Source organism: Sus scrofa, chromosome 9 (assembly GCF_000003025.6).
Source record: "Sus scrofa isolate TJ Tabasco breed Duroc chromosome 9, Sscrofa11.1, whole genome shotgun sequence".
NCBI classification, from domain to species: Eukaryota; Metazoa; Chordata; class Mammalia; order Artiodactyla; family Suidae; genus Sus; species Sus scrofa.
This window is the reverse complement of record NC_010451.4, coordinates 47984550-48007895: the sequence shown is the minus strand read 5'-3', so window position 1 is coordinate 48007895 and position 23346 is coordinate 47984550. Positions and strand designations below refer to the sequence as shown.

The 23346-nt window shown below is 50.2% G+C and overlaps 1 protein-coding gene across 2 annotated transcripts in view; it reads right to left on the bottom strand.

Annotated features, from left to right (window-relative positions):
• GRIK4 (glutamate ionotropic receptor kainate type subunit 4) overlaps window positions 1-23346 on the bottom strand; it is a 455817-nt gene that overhangs the window by 87908 nt on the left and 344563 nt on the right. For both annotated transcript variants that reach the window (XM_021062992.1, XM_021062991.1), the window contains one exon: window positions 2412-2519. In XM_021062992.1, coding sequence (XP_020918651.1) covers window positions 2412-2519 — 108 coding nt within the window. The remainder of the gene's footprint in view (window positions 1-2411; window positions 2520-23346) is intronic.

The following is a 23346-nucleotide window of genomic DNA, read 5'->3' as shown; positions in this document are numbered from 1 at the left end:
CAGGGAACAGCATGATGCAAGGAGGAAGTGTTAGGTGGTCCAATGCTGCCAGACCCCACATTGTTTGGAGAGGAAGCAGGTAGAACAGGCTGAGCCTGATGAAGGGGGTTTATATTCCAGGTTCAAGGCTGGTCCTGGGCAGCACTGATGGATTGTGAGGAAGGAAATGACAGGACGATTCTGATTTTAGGATGCCCATGCTGCAGGGCCTGGGATGTACTGAACAAGTGAGAAGGGGGCCTTTGAGAAGGCCATGCCACAGCAGCTCAAGGGCAGAGGTGGCTGGATCTATATTCGGACATGGGCCTGAGAATGGACAGCAGGGGACAGACTCAGGAAGTCCTCCTGAGGTAGAGAAGGGCCCAGCAATTGCTCTGTGTGCTGACGCACTTGGCCAAAACGGCCGTTCACAGCTGCCTCAGCTCAGCCAGGCTCTCCCAGATCTCCAAAGCTTGGTGACACCACCCCTACCCCGACCCTGCTGACATTTTCATGTTAGTTCAGACAGGCTAAGGCTGGGCTGAGGTGGGAAATGTCCAAAGCCCTGTGAGCTGGAATTGCCCTGACCAGTCCCTCTGTCTGTTACGTTCCCTTCAAGACGGCCACTTAGCTGTCACCCCACTCCATCAGGCCGCTGCTCAGATCTGCCCTCCTCTGTGAGGCCAGCCCCCCACTCCCCTTCCCCAGCTCTGTCTAGACCTGAGCCCCCAGAATGGTGACCAGCGCAGAGCAGTGCCACCAAATAGTCACCGAATGAGTGAATAAAAATACCCAGTGACCCCAGTCCTGTATCAAATGAAGGCAAAACTCATGAGCTTGGCATTCAAGTTCCTAAGCCCTGCGGACCCAACACAGTTTTCTGGCCTCAAGCCTTTCTGCTCTCTTCCAATGGCCATTTCCTAGAAAGTGGCATTTTCCGGCATTTCCTGAATGCCAGACAACATACTCTTTTTTTCACTTCTCGTTTCTCATCTGTCCCTGGCTCTTGGAGCCCGTCCTCCATGTCCTTCTTCTCTGGAGCCTTTGCGGACCTCGCTGATGGGACCAACTTCCCTCTCCTTCAACTCCCACAGCACAGGGCAGGCACCTCTTGCCTGGCTTTTATCCTGATCTGCTTACAGTGGGTCACCTAGTCCAGTCCAGGGCTCTGGGCCCCAGGAGTTCATGAAGGTAATGACGGAGCTACCTGACCTCTTTGTATTATCTCAAAAGCCTGAAAAAAGCAGACACAATTCCAGACCTTGCACAGTTAGCAACCAGAAGCCTGAGCAGGCTAACTCACAGTCAAGTCGGTTTGGGCTGGAATTCTATGCATGCAGCCAACTATTTATCTCCTGCTAATAAGATGCTGGGCCAGGCAGCAAAATAGGCTTTTGATTAGTTAAAAGGAGGTGGGGGAGGGGGATACTAATTATAGCTTAATACATGAAGTTGGTTTAATTAAGCCTTAAAGAACACAAGGTCTTCGAGGGTTGGGGGAGGAAGAAGACCTTGGCCGTGAATGCACTTGACCTGTGCCATCTACTAAATCACAGCCTCCTTGAGGACAGAGACTGAGTCTCACTCATCTTCATGTCCCCAGGAGTGAGCACAATGCCTGGCACGCAGGGGGAAGGGCTTGGTAATTGTTGAGAAAAATTGAATCAAATAAAGAAAGGCACAGAGTTCCCATCATGGCTCAGTGGTTAACAAACCTGACTGGGAACCATGAGGTGGAGGGTTTGATCCCTGGCCTTGCTCAGTGGGCTAAGGATCCAGCGTTGCCGTGAGCTGTGGCATAGGTCATAGACATGGCTCGGATCTGGCGTGGCTGTGGCTATGGCGTAAGCTGGTAGCTCCAGCTCCAATTCGACCCCTAGCCTGGGAACCTCAATATGCTGCAAGTGCAGCCTTAAAAAGACAAAAAAAAAAAAAAAAAAAAAAAAGGCAGATAGTCCCTTGCTATATAGATGGAGAACTTTCTTTTGATCATCCGGAAATGAAGAAACGGGCCATGAATACCCACTGAGGTTCAGGTATCCACTGGCTTGGGGGCTGGGGTGGATTTGTACACAGTAGGCAACAAGCCAGGTAGGCTGCTGTGAAAGAACAGGGGCCATCCTGGTGGCCTTTCCCCACCCGTGGCATAAGGTGCCCACCCATGGCCATGGCTGTCAGGATGCCTCTGCAAGAGGCATCTGCATACTGTGTTGTCTCACCACCCCATCCTGCTGGCCCAATGGCTTGTGAGCTCATCAGCTATCATTTCCATATGCGACAGCAACTTGAGTTTAATTACACCATCATAAATTGGCCTCCGTGCAGTGATGAGAGTGCCCATCTTCTGTTCCCGGGGAGGCTGTGGGTGCCTGGAGAGGGAGGAGGCCCCCTGGGGAGTGGCAGCTGGGAGGCCCGGGGGGCACCCCGCTTACCAGGATGGTGGTGACGACCAGGGTGGTGTTGAAGAGACTGTCGGAGATGTTGGAGGCGTAGAGGCGGCTGTCCATGCTCAGGCCGTCTGCCACGTGCCACTGGCCAATCTGAGGAGACCAAGGAGAGAGGCTGGGCAGGGATGGGGAAGCAGGAGGGGGCGGGGCTGCTGAGGTCCTGCGGGGCTGGGGGAGCGGGGAGCCCAGTCCCCTGCCTCTGGCTGGGCTACATGGACACCAGTGAAGGAGGAAGGGGCGTGGTGTGTGGAGGGTCTGGACCCTGATACATGGGTTTAGGGGGTCAGGGATGGGTGGGTTGAGGGGGAGGGGAGGGGAAGACTCAAGAGAGGTGGGAGAGGAACCTGGGAAAAGAAATCAGGAATGGAAGACAGTTGAGGGACGTGCTCCCACCCAGAAGCGCAGGGCCGCGTGGATCTGCATCACCTCGAGGCAGGACCGAGCTCTGTTGCTTCAGCCTGCCTTCAATAGTTCTCATTATCTGAACGAGAACCAGAATGGCCCCTGGAGAGAGGGGACACATACCAGGATCTTGGATCAATATCTGCTGAAAGGTTCACTGAATGGAGGAACCAGAAGAGGGAAGACCCAGGCTCCAGTCCTGGTGGATTCTCGCACTGGCTGCGGGAACTTAGGCAAGTCACCCGAATTTTTCTGAGTCTCAGTTTCCCCAGCTATAAATGGGGGCTGTTGGCCCTGCCTTCTTCTCTGAGTCAACTGAGATCATGGATGGGCCTGTTCAGCCAGATCCAGGAGCACAGATCTTGACAGTATAACCTTGGAAGTTCCTGCACCTCTCTGAACACATTTCCTCATCTCTAAAATGGGGATAATAGAAATTTCATTGGGTCCTTGTGAGATGTATTAAGTTGGCATTCAATAAATGCTAGTTTCCTTCCTCTTCCCCATTGTCTTGACTTCTAGGGAGGAAAAAAAATCCGTACCTTACTCAAATCCCGCATTCCAGAAAGTCACTGAAAGCAGAATGCAGCATCATTGGGTTTTTAGAGTTTGTTTGTTTTCTCAGTGGAACCCTTTTTATAACTCCACACACGTGTGTGTGATCCCAATATCTTTCTGCTAGCTGGAGCCCCTGGCAAATCGCTTCTGTTGCTGAGTGTTGGAGGTGGGCAGCCAGGAGCGATGGCTGACAGCTGGCTAGAAACCCAATGAAATGCACACATCGGCCTCTGCCAGGCATCTCCAGGCACCAGCGGCAGCTTCCCTGGAAAACCTTCACAGGTTCCTTGGATGCCATGTGGCTCTACCCATGGCAGCTGGGCTCTGGGTCCCCCTGTGGAAGCTCCGACCACAATAAAGATACACCTCACCCTTGGCCCCCTCCCCACCTCCTGGAGCTAGAGGTTTGAAGGTCACGGGGAGCAGTAACCATCTTCCTGAGGTCACAGTCTGGAGCTTGAGGAGGGGAGGGTCCAGCTGGACTCTTCTAGATTCATGCAGGAGCCCAATGGTTCAAGATACGTGAACCCTTCATCTGCCCAGGGGGAGGTGACCAAAATCCCCTCTCCAAGCCTCAGCCAGGATGCTCCCCAGAGGGGCTAGGCGGCTTTCTCCACCTGGGCCAGGGCAGAATGGGGCTGCATGAGCTCCTGTTTTCAGTTTATAAGCAGTGTCTCCTGTATGTCCATGTGGGAAGCCCCGTTTGACAGAGAAAGAAACTGAAACCAAAATAGAAGAGCCCTCCCAACTTGCCTGCGGTCACCTCCCCATCAGCTGAGAGACCTGAGCTTTAACCCCTGTGCCCTTGGCCCTGATGAGTCAGCCCAAGGAAGCCTTCGTTGCCATCCTGCCCAGCTCTTCCAGTGTCCTACTGCACGTTTTGTGTTCCTGTCCCCCCACTAGCCTGCGTGGGGCTGGCCTATGCATGCTCCTGCCGCTGAGCTCAGGGACTGGTCCTAAGCAGGGGAAGCCATCCTGTCATGTGAGCGGAGTGCAGCTGGCGGGGAGGTGGGGGCAGGAGACAGCAAGCCTCTTCCAGGCTCCGGAGTGCCCAGCATCCCTCAAAAGGACCAGCCAGGTCAGGGTAGGGCCCGAGTTTCCCCCTCCTCCTCTCTCTGCAAGGCAGAGGGATGGGAAGGAGAGGGGATGAGTTGCTGAATTTTCAAGTGAAGGGAGAAAGCAGAGCAACAGGGATGGGCACGTGTTAGGCTGGGTGTGTTCTCTCATCTTGAATTTTCCCACCAACCTTGTGGAACAGAGACGGTGTTTTCATTTTCTATAGGAGGAAACTGAGGCTCAGGGGTTTAAGGTAACGGCTTGCCTCGGGTCACCTAGCCAGCAAGTGGTGCTCAGGCTTGAACCCAGAGCTGACTCTTTTTTGGGGGGGTCTTTTTTAGGGCCGCACCCATGGCATATGGAGGTTCCCAGGCTAGGGTCAAGCTGGAGCTGTAGCTGCCAGCCTAATGCCACAGCCACAGCAACGCAGGATTCGAGCTGCGTCTGTGACCTACATCGCAGCTCATGGCAACGCCAGATCCTTAACCCACTGAGCAAGGCCAGGGATCGAACCCGCATCCTCATGGATACTAGTCAGATTCGTTTCCGTTGAGCCACGATGGGAAGCCTGTCTAACTCTTAAATGCAAGAGCTTTCCTGTCTCCGTGGCCATCTCTTAGGTGGAAGTGCCACTGCATCTTTCCTGTCACCAGGCCTGGCCAACCAGTGAAAGGCCTGAGGGAGGCTCAGCTGCACAGCAAGGACCCCCAGCCCTAGATGTCCACAAAGTTGGGTGACATGGGGCTGCTTCCCCGTCTTCCAAATGGCTACAGTTGGCTCCTGAGGGTCTCGTAGGAGGGGAAGGGCCAGATTTGGACAGAAGGACATAAAGAACAATTCGGCTGGATGTCAGCCCCTGGGTGTCTGGGAGCAGACTGAGCCTCTCAGTGACCTGTCGTCTAAACATGCACTTCACATTAACAGGACCAGCAAGACCACCCCTCACCCCAAATTTCCCACCCTCATGGTCCCCAACCCTCACTAACCACCTGCCCCGGCCCCAGACTCCCTCTCTGACCCAAACCACAAGATAGACAGGTTCCCACAAAAGCCAGGGATAGAAATGATTTACCCAGAGCCAGATCTGACAGCCTGAGCCACGTCCCCTCCCACCCCCCGCCCCCACCTCTGGGGACATGGCAAAGAGATGAATTAGCCCCTGAGCTCCAGTCAGGAAATGAATCTCCCACCCACCCTCCCATTAGCCCCCAAGAAATTAATAAACCCATCAGATCCAACAAAGCGGCTTGGCAGTTATTACCCAGAGCAATCTAATTGCAGAGAGGCAGTGGGAGGGAGAGCAGGAGACAGAGCCAGGCGCCCTGGGACGCAGGCTAATTGCCCCACCCACTGGGCACCTTCCACACCACACACATGCCAGGGGTGGGCAAGAGATAGAGCTCTCAGCCCAGGCAGTCTGGGGCTCTGCCTCCAGCCAAATTTCCTTGCTCCACCCTGCTGACACCTGCCCCCAAACCTCCCGCAGGAACAGCTGTTTTGTAAGCCTCTTCCACATGCCCACATGTGCCGGCTTGATTGTGCCGCAAATAATGTCTTTCCCCAGCCCTTCCCCTGCCTCTTCCACTTGCTCTGCCTTCTCACCAGTTTAGAGAGTCCCAGGGTTGCAGGGAAGGGAGGAAAGGGTATGGATTTGGACACCACCATGGTGAGCCTACATGGCACCTTAAGGCAGGGAGGAAAAAGGTACCACCTGGATGGATGGGACCCTGCGGTTACACAGCGGGGCAGGTTGATTTCAGCCTCCACTCACCGTCGAGCCTTCCACAGCCTGCCCACAAACCTGGGGGCCCCAGAGTTGGAGGTCCTGAGTTTAATGCAGCTTCTCTTGCCAATGAGCTGTGTGACCTTGGGTGAGTTACTTAATCCCTCTGAGCCTCGGTTCCCCCCATCTATAAACGGGGGTTTAAACAGTAATGATTCCCTTACAGGGTCCTTAAGGAGGTGAAAGGAGAGAATATAGATGCAGAGGACGAGATAATCATTCACTGAATCTGCAATGCCATCATCTGAGGCAGACGGGGGGTTCTCTTCTGTGCCGTCTTTGGCACTGTGGACTTGTTTATTAGACTGGGCCAGTGTCTCAAAGTTTTGGGTCCTGGACCAGCAAGGTCAGCATTAGAGATGCAAATTCTGGGGCTGCATTACAGACAGTCTAGGAGCAAGGCCCAGCAGCACAAGCTGTAGCAAGTCCTCCAATGACTCTGAGGCAAGAGGGACTACAGCAAGTACAGAGAGCGACTCAGACGACAACCATGAGACAGGGAGAGGTGAGGGTGCAGGGAATAAATCCCAGCGGAGGGCCTTCCCGCAGCCAGCTGGGTTACCATTTAAAAACTGGCGCTCACTAGACATTCTCATACTAAGTGAAGTAAGTCAGAAAGAGAAAGACAAATACCATAAGAAATCACTTGTATCTGGAATCTAAAATATGGCACAGATGAACCTTTCTACAAGACAGACACGGAGATCAGACTTGCGGTTGCCAGGGGGCAGGGGGGAAGGGGGTGGGATGGGTGGGGAGTTTAGGATTAGTAGATTCAAACTATTACGTTTTGAATGGAAATGGATAAGCACAGGGAACTATATCCAGTCACTTGTGATAGAACAGGATGGAATATGAGAAAAATTACACATATACACACACACATGTATATAAAACTGGGTCACTTTGCTGTAGAGCAGACATTGATAGAACCTTATAAATCAACTATACTTTAATAAAAAAATTAAAAAAAATTGGCTCTCCAGGAGAAAAGGTCCTGGCTGGTCTGGTTTGCCAATTTCTGTGGTGTCAACACCCCCACCACGACTGACTGCCAGCTATGGACATGCTGTCATGGGACACCGTGTTGGGAAGAGACGTGTGTAACGGGCTCAGGCCAGCGGGGGCAACCCGCCTCCACGACATCACGGGCACCCCCAGGCTCACAGGCCCAGTGCTGGGTGCTAGTTTGTGCCTACGAATCTCACTGTCACCACCCTACTTTATCAGCAAGGAAGGTGGAGTCCATATCAGTACTAATTTGCCCGAGTCACAGAGTCAGCAGGCGGAAAACAAAAACAAAACCAAGACTTGAAACAAAGCCATTGTGCTGCTTATTTAAGGTTGGAATATTTAAAACAAATATATATTCCTTCTCACTACTGATTCCATGCTCTTAGAAGAAACATCTGATGATAGGCGCCTTTGTCACATAGGAAAACTGTGGTAAATATAACTGATACCGGGTGTGTCTGCAGGTGCACAGAAAGGATTCCTTATTCAACTCTCCCAAAGGACATAGAATACGTATAAATTAGTAATAATCGTGCTCCTTTAAGCACTAAAGTTTGAGGGATTTCCATTATTTATTTGAAAGTAGTATTTCCTAAAATACATGCTGTGTCCTCTTAAGTGGGGTGGACATCTGTACTTTCACCCAGTGTCATCCTTCCGAAGCCAGTTACTACCCTGTCCTGTGATACGGTACTGTCCTTGCCCTCAGCCTCTTATCCTCATTTCTGTGCTTTCATAAGTTAATTTGTCTCTTTTCACAGTGTCTCTATTCTTGCCGTGAACTGTTACTTCTTACTGCTATTAGGGTAGCTGTCCCTCCAGCAGCCACCAAGGGACCAAGCTTCAAAGACCTGCTATAAGGAAAGCACAGATAAGGCCTGTTGGGGCCTGGGACAGACTCTATGACACTGATGTGGGCCACCCCCAGCCCCTCGGAGAAGCGACCACTGCACAGTTGACTGAGTGTCAGAGACCTGCATTCTGTCTGCGGTGTGGCCCTGGGCCAGTGTAAACTCATGGGAACGTTTGTCCAGGGGCCCTGGATTGCAAGTGTCCCCGGCTGTTTCCTAAAAGTGCTGCCACTGCATCCCCTGGAGCCTGGAGACCTGCATTAGCATCCAGCACTGGACCACCAGGCTGGGTGACCCTGAGCAAGTCACTTCATTTGCCCGAGTTTCACCCCTCCCGTCCTCCACCTTAATCCAAGCTCCCACTGAACCTGCCCTGGACCCGGATCCTCCAGGGCCTTTCTCTGTTCTGTTCCCCACACAGTAGCAGCTGGCCATCTCTACAAAATCCCGAATATAGGGAGTCCCCTTGTGGCTCAGCAGAAACAAATCTAACTAGTATCCATGAGGGTGCAGGTTTGATCCCTGGCCTCGCTCAGTGGGTTAAGGATCCTGCGTGAGCTGCGGTGTAGGTGGCAGACGCAGTTCGGATCGGATGGTGCTGCAGCTAGGAACCTCCATATGCCATGGGTGCGGCCCTAAAAAGACAAATAATAATAATAATAGTTATTATTACTACTACTACTACTAATTATTATTATTACAAATAATAATAATAAAAAGTCTAGGAGTTCCCATTGTGGCTCAGTGGTAACAAACCCAACTAGTATCTGTGAGGACGTTGCATTCAATCCCTGGCCTCGCTCAATGGGTTAAGGATCTGGTGTTGCCGAGAGCCGTGGTGTAGGTTGCAGAGGTGGCTTGGATCCCATGTTGCTGTGGCTGTGGCATATGGCGGTGGCTACAGCTCCAATTCAACTCTTAGCCTGGGAACCTCCAAAGGCTGCAGGTGCAGACTTAAAATGCAACAACAATAACAAAATTCCAGTATGATGGTGCTGATCTCTGCTGAGAACCCTTCTATTCTTTTTCCACTTTGGTTGGAGGATAGAGACCAAAATCCTTCACACGGCCCCCCAGGCCCGGCAAGGCCTGGCCCTGCCCTCCCCTCCCTCCACACCCACCCCACACCATCTTCCCCGGCTTTAACTGGGCTCCAGTCACACTGACGTGTTCCAGTGCACCAACTCCGACCCACCAGGGTCTCCATGCACGCCGTTCCCTGTCTGGGACTCTCCTTGCTGCCCGACCCCCTGCCCCCAGCCCCTCTGCAGCCAGTTCAGGGGTGGGCAGACCACAGACGACAGGACTCCGACACCCCGGCCCACTGCCCGAGTCAGGAAAGAAAGTGTTCCTGGAACACAGCTGCGCCCATTTGTACTGTCTGTGACTGCATGTATCTACCACTGCAAAGCCGCAAAGTCTCCGTTTTCACTAGCTGGGCCTCTTGAATAGAAGAAGGTCTCCAAACCCTGGTCTAGTTTATACCTGTTAACCTCTCAGGCTTCAGGGCAGAAATCACTACCTTCAGGAAGCCTTGCTTCTAACTCCCAAAGTCAAACGTCTCCCAGGACCACAGTCCTCTCCTAGAGAACGCAGGTCTCGGCTGTCGTTCTCCATTCTGCGCCGCTGGAGGAAAGCCCTCCCCTGTTGCCTGAGCTGGGCGGTCCTGCCCAGCGGCCACATGCCTCTCGCTCTGCTCCCCACCTTCCCGCTGCTGCCTAGGATCTCTCAAGGTTATCACTCCCAAATAAGTAAAAAGGGATTCGTTTTTAAAGCCCTGAGGGATTTCCTCACATCCGAACCTGCCTCTGCGGGAATGCGCATGGCTCTATAACACTGAATATTTTATGTACGTGTGGATGATTGTTCTTTGCGCTCAGCACGGCTGCCGGGATCCAGCTTCTAGACAGGATGACATAACTCCAAGGCCGGGCAAGTCCTCCTGCACTAGAGCCAGAGTTCACAACTACTCATTGGTCACCTTTGCATGCTGGGCACTTGGGTTGCTTGCATAAATTTCCCTGATTCTGCATAACAACCTTGTTATTATTCCCACTGGAGAAATGTAGGCACTTCAGACAATAGTAATGCCAAGGTTTAATGTAGGCACTTCATGCACGTTTTCGATGAATGGATGAATGAGTGAATTGAGACTCAGAGACATCAAGCAGTTTGCTGAGGATCGCAGTTAACAGGGGATGGAACTGGGATTTGAACTCAGGTTCTGTTTACTGCTATATCATCTGACTGAACTGGGGATGTGTAAGCTATCCTGACCTTATGACCTGGGACTTCCCACACATCTCTCTGATCACAGTGACCTTGTTCTTTGGAGAATACAGTCCCTAAGGGAGGAGTCACCTACAAGCGTCCACAAGAATGATCCTGACTAAGTCACAGGGTAGATTCTTAGGGGCTTCACCCAAGAGGAGGTGGCGGGGCGGGGGTGGGGGGCAAGAGAAGACCCACCTTTTCTTAACACCTCTGCTGTGTGTGTGACTTTGAGCAAGTCACTTCACCTCTCTGAATCTTCCTCATCTGCAAAATGGAAATAAATGAATCTGCCTACCCAGAGTACAGCATTGCTATGGTGATCAACCGAGTTGGGGTGCCTGATGGCTTTTGATGAGCCATCATAAGCCATGGGAACTTAAGACAGAAGCACTATTGTCCCCCCGGTGGCTGATCAGAAATCAGGTTCTAACTTGCCATTTGCTGCGTGGCCTCAGGAAGTCAATTTTGCTACCAAAAGATAAGGGTGGTTAGTCTTTCTTCCTTTCTCATCTTACTGGGATGAGGCGAGGCAATCACAGATGTAAGAAAAGCTTAAAGGCCTATCAAAGGCAAACTCTTTATTCCAAATCCTTGTTCTCTAGGGCCATCCGAAGCTGGATGAGCCATAACCAATGACTCATTTTTTTAACCTCAGGTTCAGGGTTCAAAGTTGAAATTCCCATTAGGAAGAATATATAGAATAATGCATCGTGTGTCCCTGTGCGCACAGAACTAATGTCAACATATAAGCAGGAAAAACGGTGGGCAGGTGTGAAACACTACAGAGTTACAGATTAGAGTGTCTACAGTACAGGGTAGGTCTGTGCCTTGGTGTAAGTCCAGCTAAAAAGGCTTGTAGTGTACGCCTCCCTGAGGAAGCCCCGACACGAAGAAACAGAAGGTTCGTTGAATTGACACCAAGTATCTCCAATCATAAAAATTTCATTTACATGGAAGAATGGGTCATGAGTGAGGGCCCGTGCCTGAAGGGGGTGATTTGGGGAACAAAAGGAGTTGTTGATGTTGGCCAAAGACCTCATTCTCCCAGCCAGAATATTCTTTTAGCACAAAATATGTGCTTATGTGCAGAATACGGTTAAAAACCCAGGATCAAAGGACAAGGGTAGCAAATGCCAAAGGTAAGAGATGAAAAACAACCCCAGGGAAAGCTAGGGAGACTTCATATAAAATGAGCTGTCCCTGGCTTATTAAAACTTCAACTGAATGGGTCTAAGGCAGTGTTTTGTTCAACTGTGGCTGCCACCCATTAGTGGGTTATGAAATCAATTTAGTGGGTCAAGACCTGCATTTTAAAAATGACATATATATCTGGAAGAGATCAGAGTGCAACCCACATAGGAAGGGCAACTGGTATTCCACAAGCTTTGCTTTCAATTATGTGTGGGTCGGTGTCATGTGTGTCCTGGGTTGCAACCTAAATACAAGTCACCCTCGCACCAGGGATATGGATCCCTTACCTGTTCACAACCCTATAATCAGCCCCCAGCAGAGTACCTGGAACACAACTGATGCTCGATAAACACATTTTTGGCATCAGTGGACTCCTCTCTTCAGCACTTGTAACTAAAAGGCCTAACTATAAGAAAATGATACAAGCTGATACTTTTGAGCAATTACTGCACACTGAATATTGGGCTAAATGTTTTACCTTTGTTATTTGTCCCAACTACACTATAAGGGAGGTACTACTATTATCCCCATCTTACCGATTAGAAAACTAAGGCTCAGGAAGGTGAGGTTTCTTGCCCAAAGTGCCTTTAGTTAATGTAGATTCAAACCCAGGCAGGTCCGTTCTGTTGCACTGTTCCCAAGATATTAATTTTCGTGGGCTGTGGATATGCAGTTAAATACCTGGTCAACATTTGAATTGCTATTCCTATCCACTGGTATTTGCTATCAGCTTTCCTGCTTGAGAGTCCACATCCCTGAGGTCAGCCTTTGCTTTTCCTTACCTTTGATTCTGACTTACATATTTATGAGAGGATATTTAAATAAAGCTTGAGGAAGGGGTAGAGTGGAAAAGGTAAAGCATCAGGCACTCCGGCTTCTCAAGTGGGCTCTGCCTTCCCCTGATGCTCGTCTCCAAGTCCCACATGGGTCCACTAGCTCTGGGAGCCACTGTTCAAGTTCACTGCCCTTCTCTCACCTAGAGATGCCCAACTATCATCAACCTTCAGCCTGAATGTCACCCCCATGGGGAGGCCCTTCCCAAGCTCTGACTCACTCAAGTCTCCATCACAAGGATTCATGACCTGAACTTCTCCTTTGTAGCCCTTATCATATAATTATTTAGATAATTATTTACTTCTTAGAATTATTTAGGTAATTATGTGTTTCATGTCCATTCCCTCACTAGAAAAAACATTCCGTGACCAATGAGACTCATCAGGGACCTATCCCCAGTGCCTAGCATGGTATCAGTGCTTGGTCAATATTTGACAATTGCATCAGTAAATTCCCCTTCGGAGCTCCAGCTCCCAGGACAGCACCTGGCCTATATTGGGTGCTCGATAAATATCTATTGAACTGAATTATGGAATTCCTTTGGGCAAGTCCCTTTTTTTAGCCTTAAGTTACCTTATTATAAAAGAAGGATTGAATCTAGCCCCTTCCACCTCAAACAGGAACTTCTGAAAATTTCAGGTAGTTTGATAATGTGATATTGTTTTTCAAGGGCTTTGGAGCAAAGCCAGAGAGAGACAGGCCTGAGGAGGGACAATTTAGAGGCCATGGAAGTGACTGTAGGAAGGCCACTGGAAGCTTGGCCACCCAGGCACAGAGCGGAAGCAGGTGACCACCAATAAGAGGGATGCCAGGAAGGGCATTCTCCCACCTGCCAGCTAACAACTCTCTCTGACCCTCGTGGATGAAGCCTGGCATTCCTCCATTGCAGATGCCTGGTCTAAGAGCTCAGACATTGTGTTTGGGCAACATGGAAATAAATCCCAAAGTATTAACACATTATTGTTCAATTCAAGAGATATGTATCGAGAGCCTATCCAGTTGCACACACTACTTACAAAGGGACGACGGGTTTGATGCAAGGGAAGAGAGCACTCTTCTACTCAGACCACACCTGAAATACTGCATATTGTTCCAGGCACCCCTCTTTCAGTGAGGCATAGACTAACTTCAGTGTTTCAAGTTTACTGAGCAGGAAGGTAAAGAGATCAAAATCACACTCCAGAAGGAACAAGTAAAGGCTGTCATGGGAAGGATGGACTAGATGTGTGGACCCAAGAAACACAACTAAGGACAAAAGGAAGAGGCTTCAGAAAGAAAGAATCCCACCCCATAAGTGGAGGAACTTTCTAATGATGAGAGCTTTCCACAATAAAACAGGCTACCCCTATAGGTAGTGAGTTCCCTGACACTGGAGGCATTCAAGCACAGACTATCCTTCATGAGAACACATTTGCAAGAATCCAAGCATTTGAACAGAGTACTGGTCTAGAGGACCTTTATTAGTCTTTTCAGCCCCAAGAGTATTGGAATTAGATTCTACTCATACATCAGGGGAATCGGGAGGATCAAGGGGCAGATGAAACCCTTGGACATTGTAAGAAAACAAGAGGAAAAGAGCATGGGGTAAAGAAAGCAGAGAAAAAGGCCACTATAGGAAAATTTCAGCCTCTCAGAGTCTTGCTCATTCCTGGCCTTCTCTCCTGGCCAAACTCATTACAGTGGATTCTCTTTTTTTTTTTTTTTTTTTTTTGTCTTTTTGCCTTTTCTTGGGCTGCTCCTGTGGCATATGGAGGTTCCCAGGCTAGGGGTCTAATCAGAGCTGTAGCTACCGGCCTAGGCCAGAGCCACAGCAACGCAGGATCCAAGCTGCGTCTGCAGCCTACACCATAGCTCACCGCAACGCTGGATTGTTAACCCACTGAGCAAGGCCAGGGATCAAAACCGCAACCTCATGGTTCCTAGTCGGATTCGTTAACCACTGCGCCACGACAGAACTCCTATGGTGGATTCTTGTTATTCATGAGAGTTGTGTTCTGTAAGGTTGCCACAAACACTGAATTAGGGAGACTAAACCATTGCTCCTAAGGGAAAAAACAGGGTTACGTTCCTATGAGCTTCCACTGACCACATTTTTATCAACCAATGAACACAAAACCTCATTTTATGTGTGTTTCTGCTGATAGACATCTTATTCAATACCTACTGTTGGTTCATTAATATTGAACAACAGCACTAAAAGTCATGCCTGAACAATGCTTTCCTAATGCCTGTATTTTCTAGGGAAGGCACACCACAGCTTTCTTGCACTTAGGAACACTAGACAACACTTCAGCACTAAGTGCGGGGGTCATTCTCAACGGCAAAATCACTGAGAAAAAGCACAAAAGTGTGAAATATGCGACACTGCAAAGACTATGAAAAGGATACTTGTTTACGGTATGAGTAGAAAAAAGGCAGCAGCAGAACATCGCAGGTTTAACCTCAGCTGGGTCGTGCCTGGCAACCCACTCAATTTTTCACTGCTCTGCACATGTCTGTGCAAGCACCCTGAATACTGCTTTGGGCCTACAAATAGATTTTAGTGAGTGGACCAATTTGCAAAGATGGAATCTGCAAATACTGAGAAGCAAATGTACTTGTCTGCGCTTGAATGTTTGACTCTTGCCAAGAGGTGCCCAGACTTCCATCCCAAATCCCCACCCTCTGGGATATTAAGCAGAATGTGGTCTAGCCCTCACTCCCTACTCCTGCCAAAGAGAACAAACTGACAGCGGCTCTTTTTAGGGACTCTGGTGACAGATAAACACCATCTAGGGCAGGAGTGGAGCTCAGCTCATTCCACTGGCTCTGGCTAAATATGGTCCCCTCCCCAGACATGCTCTTAGGGCTCTAATAGACTCTCCAACTAGCTAAAGGTTTCAGAAGTTAAATTTCCCTGAGTAGGGCAGTAAGTATGCTCACATCGCCTTTCTCTTTTGAACAAAGTACTGATTTTGATCATTTCTTTTACCTACATCTCAACTCTTTTTTTTTTTTTTTTTTTTTTCTTGTAGGATCCAAAAATCTCACAACTCTCTTCTAAACATCCTGGAAGATAATCAAGCTAGCATGGGGTGAGTGCACGGCAGAGTCAGTAAATAAGAAGACTCAGCTGCACAGCCCTCCCTCGCCTCCCAGAAGATGGAAGGTATTTCAAATTAGCTGTGGAGGAGAGAATTTATCAGAGAGCTCAAGCGTGCTTGAGATTTTTCATCTTACATGAAAATTACTGCCCATGAACACGACACAGTCCAGGCATGGAGTGTGCCCAGCCTCATTTGTTAAGCTCCTCGGGCAGAGAAGTATCTTGGGGAAGCAGTTGTACTAATGACACACAACTTTGAGCTCTGAGCGGCAGATGCCAGTTGAGCTAATGGTTCTAATGAAGCATCTGGGCTGAAGGCGGCTGGTCACTCCCCGTCCTCTAAGAGTCAGTACGATGCTGGAGGGCAGGGGAGAGCATCACTGAGCTTTTGGGGATGGACTGAGGATGGCCCATCAGTGCCCCTGGATGGGTGTAGGCTGCAGGTGGGAGATGGAGCATGTTTGGGCCTCACTGTCCCCTGGGAAGATGGGAGCTTTTCGCTGGTGTAGGGGGGGAGGGTGTCAGCAGCTCTTGTCTGGGCAGTCCCATGCCAGGCAGGCCCGACACGCACTGTGGGCCCCCCTAGGAGCAGAGCCATGACTTCTGGTTTTCAGCTTCACGGCTACCCAGAGCCACTGCAAAGTGGAACTGGTGATGCTGCCATGATAGGGGGTAGAGGAAGGACAGAGGTTAGGAATGCAGGAAGGAGAGGGAGGAGTGGGGGGGGGACATCCTGAAGCTGGGGGTGGGGGCAAGCTGGCAGAATTTATTTCCACTGGGCACGGCTGGCCTGGGCTGGCCCTCACAGGACTCTGGGAGTTGCAGCAGGAGTGACGTGAGCATATGGCTCAGCTCTGCTCTGTCTTCCTCTCTGCCCTGAGCAAGGCTAGCAGCGAGATTCCAGAAATGCTGCATGCAGAGACAGAGAAATATACAGACAGACATCTCTGTGAGAGAAAAGAGAAGTGAAATTTGAGCGATAGAGTAGAACCCTCAAAGCACATCTATAAAAACATCTTTCCTTTTGTTCTCACAATCATTTGATGATGCATATAAAGTAGACATTATGGTGACCGTCATTCCTCTTTAGGAAGCAGTTGAGGAACGGAACGCTGGGAACTATGAGAGCTGGACCCTGGCCTGAGCCTTTCCAGCTCCCCGTGGTGCCTGCCCCACTCACGGCTCCCCTCACCTCCCCGCATCTTCCCTCCCCCTTGGCTCACCTGCCTTCGCCCCCCACACCTCTGGCCTGGAGCCTGCCCTGTGTCTCATCAGAGCTGACTGACTCGACCTGCTTTCTGAGACTAAATTAGCAGCTCAGCCCTTCCAGCTCTCCCGGGCACGCGCTGGCTGTAACGGTGCGGGAAGCAGTCACTCAGAACTGGCAAACTTCCCCAGGCTGAGCTCAGGCAAGATGCGTGATCGGGCATAGTACGAGAAATAGATTTAAAATGCAGTGCTTTGAAACTCTGCTCCTCTGCCCCAAAGCAGCTCCCCCCGTTTGAAAATTTAAGTAGCTCTAATTTGTTTGCCGGCTGATGTGTGATGTGTGTGAATAAGCTTCTGCAGTCAGTGACTTTTTCATCAAAGCTGATAAGCAGGAGGTCCCTGTGCTCTGGGAGAAAGAACGAGAAGTCTGTGGGGCCAGGGATGCAGGAGGAGAGAAAGGCCTTGGGTGACACGTGACACTCTTTGGAAGCCAGCTCACCTGCTCCTTGGCTGTCAGTCATCGTGAGGGTGGCCAGCCGAGCCAGATGCCCTCACTGGAGGAGGTACTTAATAGACTTTTAATTAACCAGAGGAGTATTGCTGTTAAAGAACGGAAAGCAAACGGAAAGGGAGAGACGCATCAGTGATTGGAGGTACCTTCTGCTCCAATTTTCAAATTCCAGTTGCCAAGGGCGAGGCTTATTATGTGGAATCTTGAACTGGGGAGCAGTGGCTTTCAAACACTCTGATGACAAAATCCTTGGTCCCCAGGGCTCCCGACACAACCCCCCCCCACCCAGGCCCTAGGGCCTGGCTCTGCGCACCCCAAGGCCTCGTGCATGGCTGCATCCTTTCTCCCCAGGTCCATGAGCCCCACTCTCATCTGGGCCATGCTCGGTCTGCACTCACAGAGTCCCTAGTCCCAGAGTGACAGCAGTGCGAGTGTGCTATAGTAGAGGCAGGCACAGAGAGCAGATAAAAACAGCACTCGGGGAGTTCCTGCTGTGGCTCAGTGTGTTACGAATCTAACTAGCATCATGAGGATGTGGGTTCGATCCCTGGTCTCACTCAGTGGGTTAAAGATCCGGCGTTGCTGTGGCTGCTGTGGCATAGGCTGGCAGCTGCAGCTCTGATTCGATCCCTAGGTGGAGAAATTCCATATGCCACAGGTGTGGCCCTAAAAAAGCAAAAAATATTTAAAATTTTTAAAAATGAATAAATGTAAAAGAAGAGCCCGCAATGCTTCCCTGAGGAGGGAGGGGCTCTGTGATCTGAGCTCTGGAGACGTGAGCAGGAGTGGCCGGGTGACAGATGGGGTGAGGGCCAGGCTCAGGCATGAGGTAGTTGATCACTGGTGGGGGTGGGGGGACTGGGGTGGGACGTCTGAGGGGGGATGGCATGGAGAGGGCTCAAAGGTAGGCAGGGCCCAGCGTGCTACGGCCTTGCTGCTGAGCTGCCATTTACCCTGAAAGCAAATGGGAATCACTGTGGGATTTTCAGCCTACGAACGATGTTCTCATCTGCATATTCTCTGGTGGGAAAGTTGGACTCAAGGACCTGCCAGGTCTCCTCCAATTCTAAGAATGTATGATATTCCAGGAGATGTTGTCAACTATTTTAAACCTCAGGCCAGTTCTCCTTCTCCCAGCTCCTTAATTAAAAGGAATAGGTGACTTCTCAGTAACCTTCAAAGCAGCCCCCAAACCACCCATCTTTCTCCCTTCCCTCCACCTGAGAATCTTCTGCCTTAGAAAATTTCCTCATCAAAGGTCAAGTTGCGGGGAATGGCCACTGAGCAGCTCCCCAGCCGGCCCCTCCTCTCAGGTCCGTGCCTCAGCTGGGGAACTGGCACCCCGAGGCTCCTGAATGCCAGCAGTCAAATCCTGCTCCCCTGCTCTGAGCCAGGACCCACAAAGGCAGCTTCAAAGGATCTGCATATTTATGGTAAAACTCCCTCCTCGGATTGAGAACGCCTTAGTAGCAATCACAGCACTTCCTAAGCAGCCTCCCCCCACAGACAACCTGTCTGCGCTTTAATGGCTGTCCTTGTGAGCACGGGTGGACCCAGAGGCTCATACTCAGAGGGGTGGGGGTGGGAGGGCGGTGCAGATGCTGGGGATGGGACACCTGTCCATGGATGTCCCCCTCCTCACTGTTCCCCCAACGCCAGGTGCTGGTAACAGCAGCGAAAACCATCAGCTGACAGTGCGTTTTCAGGGTTTTCTACCGTTCTTTGCTTTTTTTCCTTTGGCTGTGCCCATGGCATGTGGAAGTTCCTGGGCCAGGGATTGAACTCGTGCCACAGCAGTGACCCCAGCCATAGCAGTAACAACCCCGGACCCTTAACCCACAGAGCCACCAGGGAACGCCAATTGTTCTTTGCTTTGAAATGGGAGAAGTGGTCTGGAGGAGGGGACGGAAGGGGATCCCCCAGCAGGTCTGTAACATGACCCTCAAAGCAACAGAAGACACCTCCTGGTGTTCCGGCTGCAGAGGGCCACGATAAGAAGTGTAGTAGCCGCTGCACCACTCAGCGGGGCAGCCAAAGCGGGCTCTACGGACACAGGCACTGGACCATCCCGCCCAGACCTCCCCGGAAAGGGGGCAGATGTGTCCGTGTGCAGGCTTCCGTCAGGAAAGAGGGTGGCACAGGAGGGAGAAGAGAGGCAGCCCGTCCTCCCAGTTACTGGCGGAACCTGCGGGGACTCTAGGATGTTGGAGATGGATTCCCTGAACCTTTTAGAGAACACTGCCTCCCGGAGTTCTTGGTTTGCAAGGGCCACTCACAAAGGCCATCTTGTCCATCCTCCTGCCCCTACAGTCGAGTCGGGGAAATCAGGCCCCTGGAAAGCTGAGTTTGCATCAGTTTTGGAAAATAAAACAGGGCTGTTGGTTCACAAAGCTTTTTACTCATTCACCCCTGGCCAGTTCTGCCAACCTCCTTCGCCATAAGAACAGAGTTAAGTGGATCTGTGGTCCAAGGGAAAGGCAGCTCAGAGCTGGTTTCCATGGAAATGCTCATGTGAAAGTCACCCTGTGTATTTCGTGGTGGGGATTGGGGGGCAGGGAAAGGAGTAACTAATGAACTCCAGGGCCCCGAGTTCAGAATGAATCAAACACGTGAAGATGGCATGACTGACCTGCTGTATAGCACAGATAACTCTACCCAATGTTCTGTGCTAATCTACGTGGGGAAGAATCTGAAAGGGACTGGCTGTGTGGACAGGTGCGACTCGATCACTTGGTTGTACAGCAGAAATTACCACCATATTGTAAATCAACTACAATAAAACTATTTTTAAAAAGTTGAAGACTGAAGCTCCTGTCATGGCTCAGTGGTTAACGAATCTGACTAGGAACCATGAGGTAGTGGGTTGGATCCCTGGCCTCGCTCAGGGAGTTAAGGATCTGGCGTTGCTGTGAGCTGTGGTGTAGGTCAAAGACGCAGCTCAGATCCCCTGTTGCTGTGGCTCTGGCATAGGCTGGCGGCTACAGCTCCAATTAGACCCCTAGCCTGGGAACCTCCATACGCCACGGGTGCGGCCCTAAAAGACAAAAATAAAATAAATTAAAATAAAAAGTTGAAGACTGATTCCAGCAAGTTAATGTGGTGAGTAGAAATGGTGTGTTACCAGTGAGGACAGTGCAAGTTCCACAGGGCTCTCAGCTCTGTACAGTTCAGCCTCATCTGGAGCCTTATCCCCAATTTGGGTCTCATGTTCTCATAGAGCCCCCAGACAAACCAAAAAGCATTCGTGGTGAGAGATTTGTCAGCTGGGTCATACTGTGAACAGCTATGGGCTGTTGTTTGGGCAAGAGAAAGAATCGGAGCAGCATAAAAACTTGAGCGCTGCACAGCGATTACCAACTGTAGTTTTGGCCGTTCCCAAAAGATAAGGAGCTCTGGAAGGAACCGTGACTCATTTTATCTTGCACTGCCAGCCCTTAACACGAAATAGGTACTCAAAAAAATCTCAGGGTAAGTTTCAGGAAAGAATGAATGAGTGAAGGGAAATCAAAGTATTTTTAAATACTTGAAGACCTGGTAAAAAGGAGAAAGCTGATTATTCTGGGTCACTTCATGGAGCAGGACTAGGAGGCAGGTTTTGACTCAGTGCCTGATGACTTTGGAACGTGTCCCCAGGGAAGCAGTGAATTCCCCAGCCTTGGACGTGCTCAAGGAGAGGCTGCGTGGCTGCTTCCCTCAGGGACACTGTGGAGAACATGGGGTTGGAAGATTCAACCAGAGGCCTCCAAGGTCTCTTCCAACATGTTCCGGGCAATTCTGCCAAGTAGGAAGACCATAGACTTTGAAAACAGCTAGACCCGGGCTCAGTTCTTAAGTGTGGAACGAATTAGCTGGAAGCATGTGGACTCATTACTTTCTCTCTGTCTCAGTTTCTTTACCTGCAAGGCGGAGAGAAAAGCTTTCGTGCACAGTGGGTGAAAAAGATGAGAATTTGTAAGTACACAAGCACACTGCTCGGCACGGCGCATCACACCCAATAAATGGTAGCCATATTAGTAACCCAATATTATGCCTGCAGAGCCAGCTCTCTATCTAACCACAGGCAAGCAGAAGAGAGCGCTATGTAGATCTGGTTTCAGGCATCCTTGAACTTAGCCAGCCCACACGCAGAGGGGTCACCATCTTCATTGTTCAGAGGAAGAAACTTGACGTGTCCCATTGTGTTTATACAGTGAGCCAATGGCAAAGTTCAGATGTGCATCTTTAGCTTGAGATACACCCTTCCCTCCCTCTCCTACCTCATCCCTCCCTCTCCCAAAGGCTTAATTAAGCCTGTTAAGCCATTTCCGATCCTCAGATGAAAGGTGTGTTCATCTTATTACAGCCCTAACAAAGTCGCTGGGGGCCTGCTCAGAACCTCTGATCTTTAAACCAAGTTAAAATGAAGGAAATTAAGGGCCCTCTGATGCTGTGCTTTTTTTTTTTTTCACTCCCTCGCGTCTTTCAAATATGATTTTTCCCAAATTAGGGAGGGAAATTATACTATTCCAATACCACTCAGGACATCTTTTGGGGGATGGGCGGGGGGAGAATATGGGATGGAGATGGGCTCTCTCACACAAGCAAAAACTCAGGGATGGAGCAAGCGAACCTGGACGGGGTTTGGCAATGTCACTTACAAGACATTATGTGGAGCAATTCCTCCAGACAGGCTCCAATGGAAGTTCAGCAGAGTCCTCTCCAAACAGATTCAAAACAGTAATTTTTAAAATGGTAATAAATAACCCTAAATTCTAAAAGACTATTTTTAAAATGGTAATAATCCCTTAATCAGCCACTGGCAGGGAATATGGCATTTGGTTCAGACATTTTACCAATTACAACCCACTGGGTCCCTGCATGGTGCTTTCTAAATAATCAAGCCCAGCTCTTAATAGTCACTCGCCCAGACAGGAAGAGAAAGAACAAATCCAAATCCACAGGAGAAGATGCCACTACTAGAGAAAGCCCAGCTCCGCAGGTCACTGGGAGCAGGTGGCAGCAAGGTAAAGAAAGCATTTTGATCTGGGGGCTGAGGGGTTCTAGGAAAGTGAGAAAAGGCAGGAAGGGGAGACCTGTGAGCTTGGGCTTTGGAGTTGGACAAGTCTGGTCGTGAACTCCAGCTTGGCCTAAAGTCCTTGCTATTTTCGGACTTGGGCCAAGTTCCCTACCATCCCTGAGCCTCGGTTTCCTTATTTGCAAAATGGGAGTTTGTCCACCTGAAGGGCTGGTCTCCAGATCAGAAGTGACCTGCACCAAGTGCCCGTGTGGTATCTGGTCCACAACAGGTCCTCAAGAGATATTATTTCTCCTGCTCTTTGTCACTCTCCCCTCCCCTGCCAGCATCACCTTGGATGGAACTGGGAGAATATCAGAGCCGTGACACTGACATTCCTCCTACCCTGGAAGAGAAGCTCCATTAATTACCACTCCCCAAACCATTTCTTCATCCTGTAATAAGCAGGGGAAGGACACCTGTCAAGAGGCAAAGATTGGGTCGGTGATTGGGATGGGACCTGGGGACCAGAGCTGCAAAGCTACATCTGTGCCCATGATACATCTTGCACGGCTCCTGGCGAAACAGAGCCAGACAGGACAGCAGTAGGAAGGTCACCAGATTTGTTGAAGAAAAATGAGTAATAAAGAAGATTATTGGGATCCATTATATAAGTCCAATCCAGGCTGTGTGTCCCTTAGGGGAACTCAAGGTCAAAAACACCATCCTCTTTAATGGTCACTCCTACAGCAGGTGCCATTCAACATCAGCTCAAAAAGATGGAGGTGGGATACAGGGGGTCAGGAAGAAATTCTATACACAGAGGCTATAGTAGGTATTAGTCAAAGGGGAGCCTATGGACCACCAGCATTCCAGTCATCTCTCTGGGTGCTAGTTAAGAAGATGCAGATTCCTGGCATGGACCCAGTTTCACTCACTCAGAATTAATAGCAGTAGGGCCCGGGATCCCACGCTTTAATACAAGCACCATGGGCCATTCTGTCTACATCTGCATTTGAAAAGCCCTGCCCTCTCCAGCTATAATAACCTGTGCTGGGGAAGGAGACACAGCAGGTGCCACGCAGGATGCCTCAGAGCCGAACCCCTTGCTGGACTGGGCTGCTAAGGGATGGGTGCTGGTGCCTAGCAATGCTGTTTC